At 42.7% G+C, this 17,552-nt stretch overlaps 1 protein-coding gene across 2 annotated transcripts in view; it reads right to left on the reverse strand.

The window, feature by feature from the left end:
* HERC2 (HECT and RLD domain containing E3 ubiquitin protein ligase 2) overlaps positions 1 to 17,552 on the reverse strand; it is a 231,075-nt gene that overhangs the window by 147,172 nt on the left and 66,351 nt on the right. For both annotated transcript variants that reach the window (XM_051822208.3, XM_051822209.3), the window contains exons 10-19: positions 17,239 to 17,412; positions 15,533 to 15,721; positions 14,049 to 14,200; positions 11,806 to 11,963; positions 11,593 to 11,706; positions 9,733 to 9,984; positions 8,587 to 8,780; positions 4,604 to 4,804; positions 240 to 468; positions 21 to 145 (exon numbers count right to left, since the gene is read on the reverse strand). In XM_051822208.3, coding sequence (XP_051678168.3) covers positions 21 to 145; positions 240 to 468; positions 4,604 to 4,804; positions 8,587 to 8,780; positions 9,733 to 9,984; positions 11,593 to 11,706; positions 11,806 to 11,963; positions 14,049 to 14,200; positions 15,533 to 15,721; positions 17,239 to 17,412 — 1,788 coding nt within the window. The remainder of the gene's footprint in view (positions 1 to 20; positions 146 to 239; positions 469 to 4,603; positions 4,805 to 8,586; positions 8,781 to 9,732; positions 9,985 to 11,592; positions 11,707 to 11,805; positions 11,964 to 14,048; positions 14,201 to 15,532; positions 15,722 to 17,238; positions 17,413 to 17,552) is intronic.

The following is a 17,552-nucleotide window of genomic DNA, read 5'->3' on the forward strand; positions in this document are numbered from 1 at the left end:
TTGTACTCCCAGTTGTGTACCTGGATTTCTGCAGTAATGGCTGCATTCAAGGCCGACTCTAGCCCTCCATCAGCCATCAGGCTGCCGACCAGAAGATCAATCATGAATCGACGACCTGGGCTTATGTTTACTTCATTGCCTGAAACTGGAAAGGAAGTGTTTTTTTGCCAAACTGAGTGAAGCACCATCCTCTCCTGGCACCCCACCTTCAGCCTACCCAGCTCCTCACCCAAGCCTACCTGCACAGGGCAAGAGAGCCGAGAGCGCGCGGGCCCGCTCCTCGGCAGTAGGCAGCAGCACGGACCAGCCGCTCTGCAGCACGGCCTGGGCAGCCGACTGCACGGTGCTCAGCACGCCCGCGCTGCTGGCCAGGGTTACCACAGTCTGCTTGAGGCTGTTCAGGAGGCCACTGCCCAGACCTAAACCAAGGAATTCCGGGTCAACCTGGTGACTAATGGCAGCATGCAACTGAAAAGAGAAAAACAATTTTCACTTAGAACCCCTAAAAGCAAATGGATTTCAAAATCTTATTAAAGACTGAATGAAACGCAATTTGAAGTGTTGTTTAAATAAACAAAATAACTTCTAAGCATATGCAGTTTTTACTTGACTTAAAAAGTCTAACCTACATTAGTTGAGATTATATCCTAAGGTATTTTATAAGAGAAATGTTTTAACTCAGCCATGAATATGTATATGGAAAAGCTCAAGACCAACAGCAGGGACTAAACAATGTAGAAGCAGCAACTTCCACCCCCTTTCCAGCAATCTGTACTAAACACAAAGGAATAATAGATATGATAAAACCAAAAAGCTGTTAAAAATTAAGATAGCCAAGCTGAGAGTATGCAAGAGAATCCTCAGTAACAAAATCAGAACTGATGTAGAGAACACAGCAGGAGCCACGAGGTCCCGAGCTCTGAAAGCAGTGCCAACTGGCTTCAGAACAGCCTTCGACCTGCAGTCTCCTAACTGCCCACACAACCCACTGAACCTGTGCTCCCTGCAGGAGGCTGTGGGCAATCAGGATCACCTGCCTGACAGCCAACCACAGCCAGAGGGTGATACACTGCCTGTACCAGTCTTTAGGTAGAAAAACCCCAGAAGACATCAGAGACCCAGCCTGCGCCAGTAATAGATGTGAAATCGAATACACCCCTGACCTGGGTACAGTTATGACAAGTCAGGGAATGAAAATCAGGACTGATCTAGAGCCTGCATGAAAACCCACAGAACCCCAGAGAGGCAAACACACCTGTCCTCTGGGTGTAATTCCACAGCCAAGGGTGAAGGGACACTAAAATGACCTCACAGTGAAAAGGAGCAAGACACACTCTGTCAAAAGCCACAGAGCAAGAAGAAACATAAAAGCACCAAGAAATGGTGGCAATTAAAAGCAACTGGAATGAATCCATGAAATAAGTACATGGAGAAGCAGACATTGAGCATAGCAGTTAAGATGCCTTCATTCCACAACAGAGTACTTGGTCTTGGTTCCCAGCCTCAGCTCCTAACTCCAGCTTCCAGTCAATGCACATCCTGGGAGGTAGCAGTGACGGCTCCAGTAACTGGGTTCCTTCCACTCACGTGGGAGACCCGGATTACACTCCTAGCTCCTGGTGTTGGCCCAACTCTAGCCCTGCCCCAGCCATTGCCAACATTTAGGAAGTAAATAAGTTGATGGGAGTTACTTCTCTCTCTCTCTCTCTCTCTCCAATAATATTTTTAAAAAAAACATATTCTAAAACTTTAATGCTGATCAAGGAAGGAACAGAAACCAGAACATGAGAATAAAATGAGTACAATAAAAGCCTCATGCGAAACTACATTCTAGTTATAAGAAAAACAAGAGGACAAAGCCCTCAAGATGGAGATGTGCACACCGGCCCAGGTCTCACTCCTGAGCCTCCGTGCACCCAGCAAAAGCCAGGCACGTGACTCAGCCTCTGTGTCTCCCTGTTTGGGCAACACAGATCAGGCTCCCATCTCCCAGAGCTGTTTCCTGGATTTACTTCGCCAATAGTTGTAAAGAATTCCCAGTGGTGCCTATCATTTCAGTATTTGTAAAGTAAACTCACATCTCAATCCCAGGCTACAGCAAGCTAAAGGAAGGGCTTGTGACTTGAGAGAATCAAACATAAGGAAGAACAGAAAGATAAAGATTTTTTAAAATATCAAAACTGTGATGCATGGGATGATGAAATGAGAAAATGCAACATATATCTAGTAGGCCTTCTTCAGGAGGAAAAGTAAATGAAAATGAGAAAGCAATGTCAATAGTAAATAGTGAAAATTTTTCAAAACTTAATGAAAATCTCAAAGCTCAAACTGAATGAGAATTACAACCTGAAAATATAAATAAAAAAAATCCTCATCTAGACATTAGATTGTGGCCCATTAAAATTACAAAACAAATAAAAATCTGAAAGGCAACCAAAAAGAAAAGACAAATTAGCGACAAAGAAACAATGACACTAATGAGAGATGCTGGTAATTCACATCAACTATTTAAGTGGGAAGACAGAACATCTTCTAAGAACTGATAAAATAACAAGTAACCTAAAAAGCTAAGTTCTGTCAAATTATATTAACAAAGGAGAAAGTAAAACAGCCTTTACTTTTCACAGACTCTGATGAAAAACTGAACTGAAGGAAGAACCTCAGCCAGAAAGAAACAAGCTGAACCCAGGAGGGAGGGAACATAAACAAAACTGAAGACTACTTCTCTGAGTAAACATGGTCTCTTACAAATGATTATGTTAATTAATTGGAAGGAAGTTAAAGAACCAATTCAATATCTCACCAATCCTGAGGGCCAGCGTTGTGACACAGTGGGTTAACCCACCACTTGTGATGCTGGAATCCCATATTGGAGCACCAGTTGGAGTCCCAGCTGCTCTGCTTCCAATCCAGCTTCCTGCTCATGTGCCTGGGAAAGCAGCAGAAGATGGCCCAAGTACTTAGGCCCCTGCCACCCATGTGGGAGACCCAGATGGAGTACTGGGCTCCTGGCTTCAGCCTGTCCAACCCCTAGCTACTGTGGCCATTGGCGAGAAAACCAGCAGATGGAAGATATGTCTGTCTATCCCTCTCTCTCTCTCTCACTTTGCCTTTCAAATAAATAAAATGAATCTTAAAAAAAAATTCAGCAATCCTATTGTTTTCATGTCTTAACCTCAAAAATCAAAATACATCTTACAAACTGCAAATGTGGAAAGTTCTTTCAGAGGCAAAACAGCAGTGTGCCTTAGATCCAGTGCTACATGATATACCTGACAATCACAACTCTGAAGGTGGAAGGGTGAATTTAGATGTAATGTATGCTATCAACCTTAATATTTTTCAGGAAAAGCAATATTGATTTACATAGAATTTCATGGAATTCACAATTTTTTAATTTTTTTAACAAAATTAGACAGTAAAAGTTCAGATACTGAATTCAAAATCTTGTGGCCAATTAAGGAATCTGAAAAGAAAAATTTTAAGACTTGACTCATAAAGAAGTAATAAAGAACAAAAAAATTACAACAGAAGATTAAATTCAAATACATTAGTAATCATAATTGTAAAAGAATTCATCTATTGAATAAAGACTCCCAGACAGGATTTATTTTAAGAATCAGGCTTTATAGGCCAATGGGAAAAAAAGACTAAAATAGAACCTAGAGAAACAGAATAAAGCAATGAAAGAACATATGGCAGGCACCAGACAAATATGAACCAAAAGGAATCAAGCCTGAGACACACACAAAGTCATTCTCCATCACATTATCCAGAACTGCAACATTACCACAAACCCTGAGAAGCAAACTACTGGGTAGATCCCTGGAAAGAGTACAACAAACACACTGCTAAAGAAGACTGCCCGAGGAAAGTAGGTTCCAAATTGCTACTAATTTGATGACTGCAACCAAACATGACATTCAGTTCTGTGCTTTCTAGAAACCAAGGCAAGAGGGAGAGCCATGAGGGGGTACACAGAAGTCAATGGGTAATAAAGAGAAAAATAACTTTGTCAAGAAAAATGCTGCATCTGTCATTAAGTTATAAGATTTCCTACAAAGATAAAGAAAAATATGGTAAAGACTTCAGCTATAGGTTTCCAAGGGAGGGAAGGAGGTGGGGAAGATCTTTTTACCTTACATTTGGATGCTCAACGGGAACCTTCCTGAGAGCAAGTGAGGGTACTGCTATGGGAACCAAGCTTACTGAGCAGAGCTTTCTCAGCCCAGAGGAAAGGCAGCACTGGTCTAGCAGCTGAGCTCTGCTTCCCTCTCAATCACCGAGTCACTTCTCCACATTCAACAACAGTAAATCCAGGCCTGCCTCCCCTGATGAACACCAACCAGCTGATTTTAGCAGAAAGAGCATGATCCATACACATGTTTATCTGCATGCAGAGAACGAGTCCCAGGATATATACAACATAAATGGACCAAGTTTTCTAAGCCTCTCATACATTACCCCATCATAATCTTACTTTAAAATATTCGTTAGCGGTTCACCTAACAAAAACCCCACCCTTCAATATTGGTAAACATTCTTAAAGAATTCTAAAGGTACTCATAAATAGAACAAGCAGGAAGAAGGAAATCAGTAACACCTGAAGTCGTAGAAGATTGAGCGTTGCCACAGCCATGCACTCCTTCTCCTGAGGTGGGGGCCAGTCCGCAGTGCCATCCATTCCCTCGCTCACCTGCCGCAGCAGGAGGTCCAGCTGCTCGAAAGTCATTGAGCAGATGTCCACCACAAAAGGGACACGGAGGCCAATGGACCACTCAGAACAAGACGACCAGGCAAAGCTCTGTGCAAGAAACACAAAAACCTAAATAAAACCTACCAGTTCAGCTGTTCATCTGTTCCACAGGAGTAATCCACTATGAATGACAGAGATGCTCAGGTTATTTCGCATTTATGACTCTAACCGCCCAAATGCATGCATACGTACATTCATGGTTGTCTAGCTCAGGTACTGCCAGCTTCCAATTCCTTTCCCATTTCATTAGCCCCAATTCATTTTGTCACATACAAAAATAATAAAAAATGTATTTTAAAATATTTTCCGTCTCAAAATCATTAATGCACAGCTGTAACAATCTCAATCCACTTGAAGTAGAATAGTAACTCTACATAGACAATGAAATGCTAGCTATATACACACTACCCTAGTAAGAGCAAAGTAAGTAAACAGCAAAAATCTAGAAGAAAGGAAGTATGCCAGCAATGAACCAGAGTTAACTGGCATTTATAGAACACTTCACTCCCAAAATACTAAAAATGCATGCTTTTTTGAGGCACACATAAAATGTTCACTAAAATAAAACAAATCCTGAACATAAAACAAATGTTAATACATTTAAAATAACTGAAATGATACAGAGTTTGTTCTCCAGCCACAATAGAATTAAACTATTAATCATTAACAGAAAAATCTGCAAACACTTCAAAAGTAAACAATACACTTAATAATCCATGAGTCAGAGGCAAGCACGTGGTGCACCTGATTAAGCCACCATTTGGGACACTGGCAGTCCACATTTAAGTGCTGGCTGAAGTCCTGGCTATTACCTTTCTGACCCAGCATCATGCTAATGCTAATGTGCCTGGGAAGGCAGTGGGTAATGATCCAAGTTCCTGGGTTCCTGCCACCCACGTGGGAGACCTGGATGGAGTTCCTGACTCCTAGCTTCAGCCAGACAGAGCCGCCTGGTTATCGCTGCAGGCATCTGGGGAGTGAAGCAGCAGATGGGTGATTTCTCTCTCTCTCTCTCTCTCTTTGCCTCTCGGTAACTCTTTCAAATAAATAAATAAACAAATGAACAAAAATGAAAACATATCAAAATTTGTAGGTGTAGTTAAAGCACTAATTAAAGGGACATTTTCAGCATCAAATACTTATATAATTCAAAAGATCTAAAATCAACACTGTAAACTTCGAACTTAAGAAACCAGAAAAAGAATAAAGTAACCCAAAAAAAGCTAAAGAGAAAAACAGTAATGAAGATTAGAGCCCAAATCAATGAAACTGAAGGTTAAAAAAAAAAGGAAATTAATGAAACTAAAAGATAGTTTTTTGAAAAGATAGACAAGGGGCTGGTGCTACAGAATACTGGGTAAAGCCCACAGCTGCAGTGCTGGCATTTCATATGGTAGCCAACTTCAAGTCCCAGCTGTTCTACTTCTGATCCAGCTCCCTGCTAATGCACCTGGGAAAGCAGCAGAAGATGGTCCAAGTTCTTGGGTACCTGCACCCACAAGGTAGACTGGGAAGAGGTTCCTGGCTCCTGGCTTCAGATGGACCCAGCTCTGGCTTTTGTAGCCATTTGAGGAGCGAATCAGCTGATGGAAGATCTGTCTCTCTCATTGTTTTTTTTTTTTTTTTTTTTTTTTTTTTGACAGGCAGAGTGGACAGTGAGAGAGAGAGACAGAGAGAGAAAGGTCTTCCTTTGCCGTTGGTTCACCCTCCAATGGCCGCCGCTGCAGCCGGCGCACCGTGCTGATCCGATGGCAGGAGCCAGGATCCAAGTGCTTTTCCTGGTCTCCCATGGGGTGCAGGGCCCAAGCACCTGGGCCATCCTCCACTGCACTCCCTGGCCATAGCAGAGAGCTGGCCTGGAAGAGGGGCAACCGGGACAGAATCCGGCACCCCGACCGGGACTAGAACCCGGTGTGCCGGCGCCGCAAGGTGGAGGATTAGCCTATTGAGCCACGGCGCCGGCTAGATCTGTCTCTCTCTGTCTCTGCCTCTCTGTAATTCTGCCTTTCAAATAAATAAATTAATTTAAAAAAATAGACAAAATTGACAAACTTGAGGTATGCACTGTGGTACAACAGGTTAAGTTACCACCTGAGGCGCCAGCATTGCATATGGGTGCCATTTGAGTCCTGACTGCTCTACTTTTTTTTTTTTTTTTAAGATTTTATTTATTTATTTGGGAGATAGAGTTACAGACAGTGAGAGGGAGAGACAGAAAGAAAAGGCTTCCTTCCGTTGGTTCACTCCCCAAATGGCTGCAATGGCCAGAGCTGCGCCGATCCGAAGCCAGGAGCCAGGTGCTTCTTTCTGGTCTCCCATGCGGGTGCAGGGGCCCAAACACTTGGGCCATCTTCTACTGCTTTCCCAGGCCACAGCGGAGAGCTGGATTGGAAGAGGAGCAGCCAGGACTAGAACCGGTGCCCATATAGGATGCCAGCACTGCAGGCGGAGGATTAACCTACTGTGCCACGGCGCCAGCCCCTGCTCCACATCTGACCAGCTCCCTGCTAAAGCCCCTGGGAAAGCAATGGAAGATGGTGCTTGGGCCCCTGCACCCATGTCGGTGTCCAGAAGAAGTTCCTGGTTGCTGGCTTTGGTCAGCCCAGCTGTGGCCATTGCAGCCATTTGGGGAGTAAACCAGCAGCAGATAGAAGATCTCTCTCTCTAACTCTAACTCTAACTCTAACTCTAACTCTAACTCTAACTCTAACTCTGTCTTTCAAATAAATAAATCTTTTTAAAAATCGATAAACTTGTAGGAAAACTGACAAAGAAAAAAGATACACATTTAATCAGTATCAGGAAGAAAAGCAGACCTTTCAGATTTAAAAAGGTTAGAAACAGAATACTAAGGAAAACTTCAGACACCAAAATTGGACAATTTAGACAAAATTCTTCAGGTGTCACAAACTAGGAAAACCTATGCATAAGAAGAAAGAAAATCAGAATAGTTCTTTACCTATTTCTGAAACTGAATTGTAGTTAAAAACCTTTTAAGAAATCTCCAAGTTCAGAAAGACTCACAAATACTTACAGAAGAAATAACACTAATTCCACAGACTCCATTCTAGAAGAAACAAAACACTTAACTAAAACTTTTTATGAGGTCAACTTTATGCTGATATTAAGTCACACAAAAAGTACAAAGAAAGAAAACCACAAACCAACATCTCTGATGAACAATGACACAAAAATTCTCAACTAATTATTAACAAATCAAATCCAGCAATATACAAAAATAATAATATACTATGACCCAGTGAGGTTTATCTCAGTAATCCATTTCTTGGTCAATATCAGTCAATGTATTCCACTATACTAACAGACTAAAGAAGGAAATTACTCTATGATATCATTTGAGAAAGCATTTGACAAATTTCAACAACCATTCAGGATTTTAAAAAAAAAAAGGTAGGAATTAAAAGAAACTGCCTTTTTCTGAAAAATAGCATAGCTAAAACAGCATAGCTAACAGTGAAAGACTGAATGCTTTCCTCCTATGTCAGAACAAGGCAAGGACACCCACTTTCACTTCTATTCAATATCACACTGGAAGTTCAGCCTGGGCTACGAGGGAAGAAGACACAGAAGGTATACAGATTGGAAAGGAAGAAATAGAACTGTCCCTATCTATGTACACACAGCCCAACTATCTAAGAAAAAAACCTCAAAGAAACTACAATGAAGCTCATAGCACCCTATATTGAGTTTAGTACAACTGCAAGACATAAGGAAAACACACAAAAATCAATGGTATTTCTATGTACTAGCAATGAATAACTGGAAACCAAAACTTCATAAAATAGCAAACCATACTACATACACAGTACCTGGGCAGGCCCACAAGCAATTCCAACGATGTGTTTTGTGTCCAGCCCTGGCAGTGCAGCAGGTTCTGGCTTGGTCACACGTAAGGTGTCAAAATGCTGGCACTGGTCATTGCTCCCCCAGCTGTGGACCTCGCTGTCCTCGGTCAGGGCCAGGCAGTGGGTAGAGCCTGCGGCCACATCAATCACCTTCTTTCCTATGAGAAAAGAAGGGTGTAGGTATAATGTAAAGCCTATGACTTCTGTTGCAAAAGAGATTTACACCAGGTCACTCGGGTCAGAAGATACATTATTAACTTCTTCAGGACAATTTACTTCAACATCAAACACAGTCAGCATGGCTTTGATGGCCCCTGGTGCCTGTAGATGAACATTACTCATGAGAGTGCCCAAAAGCACTCTTCTTAATGTTCCCATTCTCTCTGCCCACACTGGTGGCCATACTACAAAGACACCTGCACTCACACTTACATGCCTTTTCTTCCACCTAAGATGCAAGCTGGGCACCTCTGTAATAAGTCAAGCAGGATTCACCCACCAAGGATAAGTTCAAATCAGACCACACCAGCTGAACCCAATCCCACCTCCCACTTGTCCCTACAGCAATGCACATCTATGGTCTCAGCAGTGTCTGTAGTGGAAGGGCACGTGACCTCACCAAGCAGAAGCCGCCCACACTGAGTCCAGCTTGCTGAGTGATGGACTGATGCCTACCACAGAAAGAACTCTCCAACATCAGAAAAACTGAATAGGTTTCAAATTCAAGTTGGTGAGGATAATCCTAGGCCACTTTTTAATATTGACAAATCACTTTCCAACTGTTATCTATACCCATCAAAACATCAGCAAAAGTTTCTAGTAATGGTCCATTCATAGTCTATGTGAGAGACCTGGATTGGAGTTCCAGGCTCCTGGCTAAGACCTGGCCCAGCCTCAAGCATTATGGCCATTTGGGGAGTAAACCAGCAGATAGAAGATGTCTCTCACTCGCTCACTCTCACTCTCTAACTCCACCTTTCAAATAAACAAATCTTTAAAACTAAACAAGAAAAAAAGTAATGTCAGGTTAGAAAAACAAAAATCTGCAAACTTTAAAGATTACTGAAGTAACTACCCAAAAGGGTTCTGAAAGTTTACATCTGCACTCACCTTGTAAGCCTTCCAAGAGTTTGGGGTAACGAACATGTTCTTCTGTTCCATGTCCAAGTCTCTGATTGTCACCTTTTCCCCAAGAATAAACTTGGCCATCTTTCGTCAAAGCAATAGAAAACTGACTTCCACAGCGGACTTTGACAACATCCAAATCTTGAAGCTTTTCTATCAGCTTTGGTGTTTTGCAGCCATCGCTACCACCTCTACCCAATTTTCCATAGTCACCATCTCCCCATGACCACACTTGCCCTAAAAAAATGCAGATGTATTTATGTAAAAATAATTGTACATTTTAAAGGAAATTTTAAAGGGCTGAAAAACAACATAACCAATAATGTACACAAATATAGACCACCAATGTACACAGTTAACACCACATAAACCAAAGGAAATCTAATTTATACTTCAGGTTGCTATGGAAGCAATTAAGAAAGGGAAAGCTGAATTTTCCTTTTGTTTTAGTTCAATGAAAATACAAAGTCCTGACTCACTAGTTTGGGATCAATGGGATTGCTTCAACTAAATAATGAACATAGAGCAAAACCTCTTAAAACACTATCAGGCTGGCGCTGCGGCTCACTAGACTAATCCTCCACCTTGCGGCGCCGGCACACCGGGTTCTAGTCCCGGTCAGGGTGCCAGATTCTGTCCCGGTTGCTCCTCTTCCAGGCCAGCTCTCTGCTGTGGCCATGGAGTGCAGTGGAGGATGGCGCAAGTACTTGGGCCCTGCACCCCATGGGAGACCAGGATAAGTACCTGGCTCCTGCCATCGGATCAGCGTGGTGCGCCGGCCACAGCGCACCGGCAGTGGCGGCCATTGGAGGTTGAACCAACGGCAAAGGAAGACCTTTCTCTCTGTCTCTCTCTCTCACTGTCCACTCTGCCTGTAAAAAAAAAAAAAAAAAAAAAACACACACACACCACTATCAACCTACTGCATACTGCTGCAGCTCGCTAACCACTCTATTGTCTACCTGCAGGTTTCTCTTCCTACCATGGTGACCACAGGTCAACTGCACCACTGTATTTTTTCCCAAGTGTATCACTATAGTTATTTGATTACATAATACATAAAGGAACAAAACACAACTGCAAAAATAAATACACTTTTTTTATAACTCTGGAAACTAAGAATACTTTAGTAAACTAATAAAAAATATTGTTAAATGAGGTATATATGAATACCATAAAAGACAAAAAGCAATCAAAAGCAGGAAATCAGAAAGAAAAATCAAAAGCAAGTATTTTTAGCCTTTCTAGGCAATATATTCTCTCTCACAACTACCCAACTGTGTCACTGTCACACAAGCAGCCACACACTGAGTGAATTAACTGGCAAGGCTGCATTCTAACACATGCTACTCGCAAAAGAAGGTCAATTTTTTTCTATCCTAGAAATTGTCAGACGATACATTACTAGGTGGTCAATGAAAGGAACTCAGCAGCACCATACACAAAGATCAGAGTGTGCGTGTAGTCGTATATACTTTGGCTACAACTCTGTTATTCTTATGGCTCACTTGGTGGTTCCTCACTTCACCAATGTTTTAGTAACCCTATCACCCTAGGCCAGACTGCACAGGTTAGGATGCTTCATCTTCCAAGTACCTTTAACTCTTCTTTTTAGTTAAAAGCAAAATACCCACACAGGACATGTAGCTGCTACCAGCAGCCTGGAAAGCAAACCCAAGTCCTGTAACCTCTGGGCTGTACTCATCGAGGCCACTGAGATCGACCTCCACTTAAAGGTGGATGACACAGTGAGCAGCCTTGTGAGCTTCTGTCTACTCCAAATCACACCCATTCCAGGTAAGCAACCATCAGCATCCTCAAGAGTCTGCCAAGAGCTCTACCTACCGTTCTCAGTCACAGCCAGGGTCTGAGCATCCCCACTCCCACACGCCACATCAATGACCTTCAGTCCTTTAAGCCCAGCTACCAGCATGGGAATGGCTTCGTCTTCACTGGAGCCTTCAAACAGAAACGAGTGTCATCCATTACTCAAGACCTCCCAGAGGAGACAACCCCCTACTGCCTGCACGTACTAGTCCTTGTGCAGGGCAAACCTACCATGGCCCAGCCGACCATAGTTCCCACGGCCCCAGGTATACAGCTCCCCCTCAGCTGTGATGGCTGCGCTGTACGTGCTCCCGCACGCAATGTGCACCACGTGCTTCCCAGCCTGCTTTCCTGAGAAAGCGGAGATCACCTTAGGCTCCTCCAGGGGCCTGTGGCAAGGAAGAAAACAGATGTTAATACCCTTCTAAGCATTTATTATTAGCTTAGCACAGGAAATTCACTATCAAGTCATTTTACCTTCTGAGGTATCTTACATGATAATTAAGTAAGAGAGGCTTCAAATACCTAACATCACCATTCCAATTTGTTAAATTGGAACCCAATGCCAAGAATGGTATCCAGTAGGAATATCAAAACAGTGTCAGTAAAATACTTGTATGCTAATGTCCATCAGCAATAGAAAGAAAGAAACTACTGTGGTACATCAATGACATGGCAGGATCTCAAAACATATGCTAAGTATAAAAAGGCCAGAAACACAGTCATATATGCTATATGATTTAATTTGTATTAAATTCTTGGAAAGGCAAAATACACCAATAGCGGACAGATCAGAGGATGTCAGGAGCTGACAGAAAAGAGCACAGACCAACTGCAAAGGGCAGAGAGTGTCGCAGGAGCTGCAGAGACAGCCTGTGTCTTGCTCGTGATGCTTACCCAACTGCATGCATTAGCCAAAACCCATCCAGCTCTACACTCAAGCTAGCTGAAGTTTATAGATATTTGTCAAATAAATGTGAACAGAATAAAGCCAGTTGAGTTTACTAATGCACAACTATAATCTATGCTTCACAAATAAAAATATGAGGCAGTACAATTAAAGCAGGAACATCTTACTAAATGAGAAGTTTTGGAAATGGCAAAATATCCTATGCTTATAACCTACACTGTTTCCTATGATTGACAACATTTTCTTGGGAACAAATGCAAGCCCACTTTGCCCTCCCCAAAGACATGGTTTACCCACTTTGTGGCCTACGAGTCCACAAAATAAATACATACACACAGAGGCACAGTGGTGCACAGGCTGATCCAAGCCAAACCACTCCATTTTGCTTCAACTGCTCTCTTCTTGCTACTCCTTAAAAAGTTTCTCTCCATCTCCTGCCGAATGCACTGACCTCTTTTCCTTCCCTGAACTCCGATAGCAAGGGACAAGTTTCTTGTCCAGTACTTAATCTCAGCTAAGAATTATTTTATGGTATAATATTTTATACATAGTAAATGGTAAATAACATAAAGGTAGTAAATACTAACAGACTCACTGCCCCATCCTGTACTTCAATGCCTTTTTTTTTTTTGATGCCTTTTGAGAGCCATGTGCTCTATACCAACACCAACCCCTTCCAGTCTGAAAGTAAAAGCAATTCTAAATTCTGTGGTTATAATTCCTTTGTTTTTCACCATGTTTTACCCCACATGGCTGAATCCCTTATAACACTGTCAAGTTTGAGATGTTTCTGAACACTATATAAAAGTGCCACACAATAATGTATGCATCTCTCTGCTTTCCTTATGGTTGGATTCTTCCCCACAGATGTTGTGGGTGGTGCTATGAATGAGCCACACACCCTCCAGTCTCCTTTCGATAGATTCATGGGCAGTCGCGGATGTGGTCATTTCCAACCCTTCGTAAGTCCATTCCCACATGAAGTGAGATGGTTGGATCAGCACATTTGTGCACTTTCAATTTCAATCTAATACCATCCACCAGGCTTCACATACAATAACAAAGTATAAAAGGGCTCCTACCACTCTGAGAGCTGTCAGACCTCTCAATTTTTACAAGCTGGCACTTAAACAACAACGACTTTCTGTTTCATTTATGTTTTCTTATAATAAACAAAAGCTTCCAGCAAATGAGAAAATATTTTAAAACTCTTGATTTTTGTACTTGTGAAAATAAGATAGTGATTTAGAGAAAAGAAGATCTTTTATGCTAGAAACAAAGCTTAGTGTTTGTAAATGAAAAGACACTGAAGTAGCATGGAGTTGCTGGTCACTGCAACAGGTAGGGGAGAAGAGGAGGAAGATGATTCATAACACGTTCACTCTTGGACAAGCTCCCAAGTTGCCAACAGGGGACACATCATGGTATTCCCCCTCCACCCACCAAGCCCTATGTGTATGAACACCTGAAAAACATCCACACTCCTGTTTTTCCATCCTCTTGTGGGTAAGGTCAGATAGAAGAACGCATCATTGACAGATTGACAGGAAGGAGTGGTACATACACAGTGTCCCCATGGCCCAGCCGTCCGCCATCCCCACAGCCCCAGGAATACACTTCTCCAGTAGCTGCCAAGGCCAGGTAGTGGTGACCATCAGAATGGGCAGCAATTTTTACAATGTTTCTGGAAGCAAGGCCCTGGACCAGTTGTGGAGCCTAAAAGGGTAAAAATGAGGAAATGAGAAAACCAATCTTCAGTCCGCAGATAAGAGAGACAACACACTCTCACCAGTTGTTTACTACTGCTGAAAACTCCACTCTAACTGAAACAGCGTGAGCTGCTGGTGACTGCTAGACCCCTGCTGCAGCCTGCCCCACCCTGCACCAAATACACTGGGCAGGTAGCCTCCAAATAATCTGCAACAGGACCAGTGCCACACTGGGCAGCGCAGACCATCTCTGTGCAATGAGACACCCACCTCAGGGTGAAAACTGCCTTCCTCTAAGGCATATGTGTCCCACTGTGCCATCATGCACACAAACCCCAAATCCCTGTTACCTGCCTGGTGCTCAAGTCAAGTGAGTTTACACACAAAAAGTCAGTTTACAAATAGGAAACATCATTAGCAATGGGATTCACCGTAGAGTTCATGATTTTAGGGGCCGGAGCTGTGGCGTAGTGGGATAAGCCTCCACCTGTGACACCAAGCACCCCATATGGGCACTAGTTCTAGTACTGGCGGCTTCTCTTCTGATACAGCTCCCTGCTATGTCCTGGGAAAGCAGTAGAAGATGCACCAAGTGCTTGGGCCTCTGCCCCCACGTGGAAGATCCAGAAAAAGCTCCTGGCTTCTGGTTTCCAATCGGCCCAGCTCCAGCTGTTGTGCCCATTTAGGGAGTGAACCAGTGATGGACGAGCTTTCTCTCCGTCTCTTCTCTCTCTGTCTGTAACGCTATCTCTCAAATAAAATAAACAATAAATTAAAGAGTTCCTGGGGCCAGCACTGTGGCGTAGCAGGTAAAGCTGCCACCTGCAGTGCCAGCATCCCATATGGACACTGGTTCGAGTCCCAGTTGCTCCACTTCTGATCCAGCTCTCAGCTATGGCCTGGAAAAGTAGCAGAAGATGGCCCAAGTTCTTGGGCCCCTGCACCTGCACAGGAGACCCAGAAGAAGCTTCTGGCTTTGGATCAGTGCAGCTCCAGCCATTGAGGCCAATCAGGGAGTGAACCAGCAGATGGAAGACCTCTCTCCCTCCCTCCCTTCCTCCCTCTCTATCTCTTTCTCTCTCTCTCTGCCTCTTCTTCTCTGTCTGTGTAACTCTAACTTGCAAAAACATAAATAAATAAATCTTAAAAAGAAAAGAGTTCATGATTTTAACATCCCAAAGTCTTCACAAAATGACCCTGATTGAGATTATAGAGAGATATATAATCAATGAATAGATGTTTGGCAGTCTTCAGAAATCAAATGATTTAAAAACCAGGTCTTGTAGTAGAGACCACACCCACTGGGGAAGCATGAAGCCACGGCGCCCAGAACACCTACCAGCGTATCACTGTTGTAGGCCTGCGTGTACACACGGCCATTACGTGACAGGATCAGGAAGCGTTTCTCTGCACAGGCAATCTGTGTGACCCCCAGGTTGGCAAGGCCCTCACACTGGATAGGACCAATCACATTGGCATAGTATTTCCATCCTATTAACCCCCAACCTATGACCTCTTGCAATGATCCCTGTTAAGATAGGAAAAAAAGTAAACATTTTCTTTGTAGTAACTAGAAAATGTGAAGGAGTACCACTAAGATATTACAGGCTAAAAATAAAGCAAGTGAAGAGAAGAAAGTAGGTGATTCAAAACATCAAAATAACTCATAACTTTAGTTAACAGGAAAGATGAAGCAACAGGTTATTTTTCCATAGCATTTCATTTTAATACGAGTCCATTAAAAATAAATACAAATGGTTCTTACAAATATTTTTTAATGTTTCAACTATACCAGGCTACTATTCTGTGCCCTAACAGGCAAAAGTCTAAAGCCCAAGCACAAGGCCAGAGGACCAGTCTGTGCAGGTAAGAGCAACCTGCTGATAACCAGCCCACTCTGGATGGTCCTCTTGTGGACACTCAGGCACAGCAGCACCATTTACAAAGCAAAATTTTGGCAATAACCCACATGTATCCACCAATACGGGACCCATTCATAAAAATAATACATCCACACATGCAACACTAAGATGCTTTTAGGAAAAAAAGGAAGAAGCTCTGTGTATTGATACAGAAAGCTCTTCAGTATACACATTTATTTAAAAAGAAAAAAAAAAAACAGCTACAGAAGTAACACGTGACTACTGATCCTACAAATATATTCATTCACCAGAGCACAAAGCTTACAGAGCAGACTGCAAAAGTAAAAACAAGCAGGTCGTGAAACCGGATAGAAAAGTCAAAGTGAGGAACTATCTTTGCATTTAATTTTTATTTTTGAACCATGTGACTATGTTTTTAAAACATGGCTTTAAAACAAAATAAATACTCTTCATATTCAGAAGAAAAAGTTAGAGAAACCTGGATTCATCACTCTGTGTGACTCTTGCCAAGCTCACTCCCATTTCCAACCATAGTTTTCTCATGGATACAACGGGGAAATGCTGTGATCATGAGATACAACCCTATGTATGAAGCCTCTGGTGGGCCTGCCCTGCACAGACTCCACACAGAAATCACTGCTAGTAACATGCCTATTACATATCACATGTATTACTCATTACACAGAGAAAGTTATAAATATATAACTACACTAACACTATCAGTACAACCAGCACTATATATTGAGACTGCCTGTGTTCAGAGTATATAAAAAAAGCTCCAAAACTTCCCTGCAGATTGTGGTTTGGATAAAGATGAGCTCTCCTGTCTTCAGCCACACCACCCTGAACACGCCCAGTCTTGTCTGATCTCAGAAGCTAAGCAGAGTCAGGCCTGGTTAGTTCTTGAATGGAAGATGAGCTTTCTGGGATGGGGCCTCCAGGAACCTGGGAACCTGGTTTGGGTCCCCAGGCCCAGTGAGCGTTAGTTTGCTCATCACTTGCTTTGACAACCAGCAACACCTTAAACTGTAAACATGTATATAAACTATAAGCCAGTTCTGGCTGCTAATACCAGAGAAAAAGCCCGACACAGGCACAGAATGAGAATCTAGGAGTGGCCACTCACTATAAAACATTTGAAGAGGACTGCTGTAGCACATACCTTATGAGACGTTGGAGAGCTGCACAGAGGAGGCATACAGGGTGTAGCTAGGCGGTCTAAATGAGCCATGACAACTACCGCTGTCTGTCGTAAGTCAATGGCAAGCTCATTGTCTTGTGGAAGAGTTAGGTACCTCAGGAAACTCTCATTGGGGCTCAGAGGGCCAGATAAAAGCTGGATAAGAAGAGTAAACAAACATGTTCAGAAACGGTGGCAAAAATTAATCCAATTAGCCTTTAATCATTCCTTACAATTTGGTGTTCACAGTTATGCATTAGCTATAAATCTGCTCATTTTGACCACCAAATGACAAT

Source organism: Oryctolagus cuniculus, chromosome 12, assembly GCF_051225735.1.
Source record: "Oryctolagus cuniculus isolate XC-2025 breed Fujian yellow rabbit chromosome 12, ASM5122573v1, whole genome shotgun sequence".
In the NCBI taxonomy this organism is placed as follows: Eukaryota; Metazoa; Chordata; class Mammalia; order Lagomorpha; family Leporidae; genus Oryctolagus; species Oryctolagus cuniculus.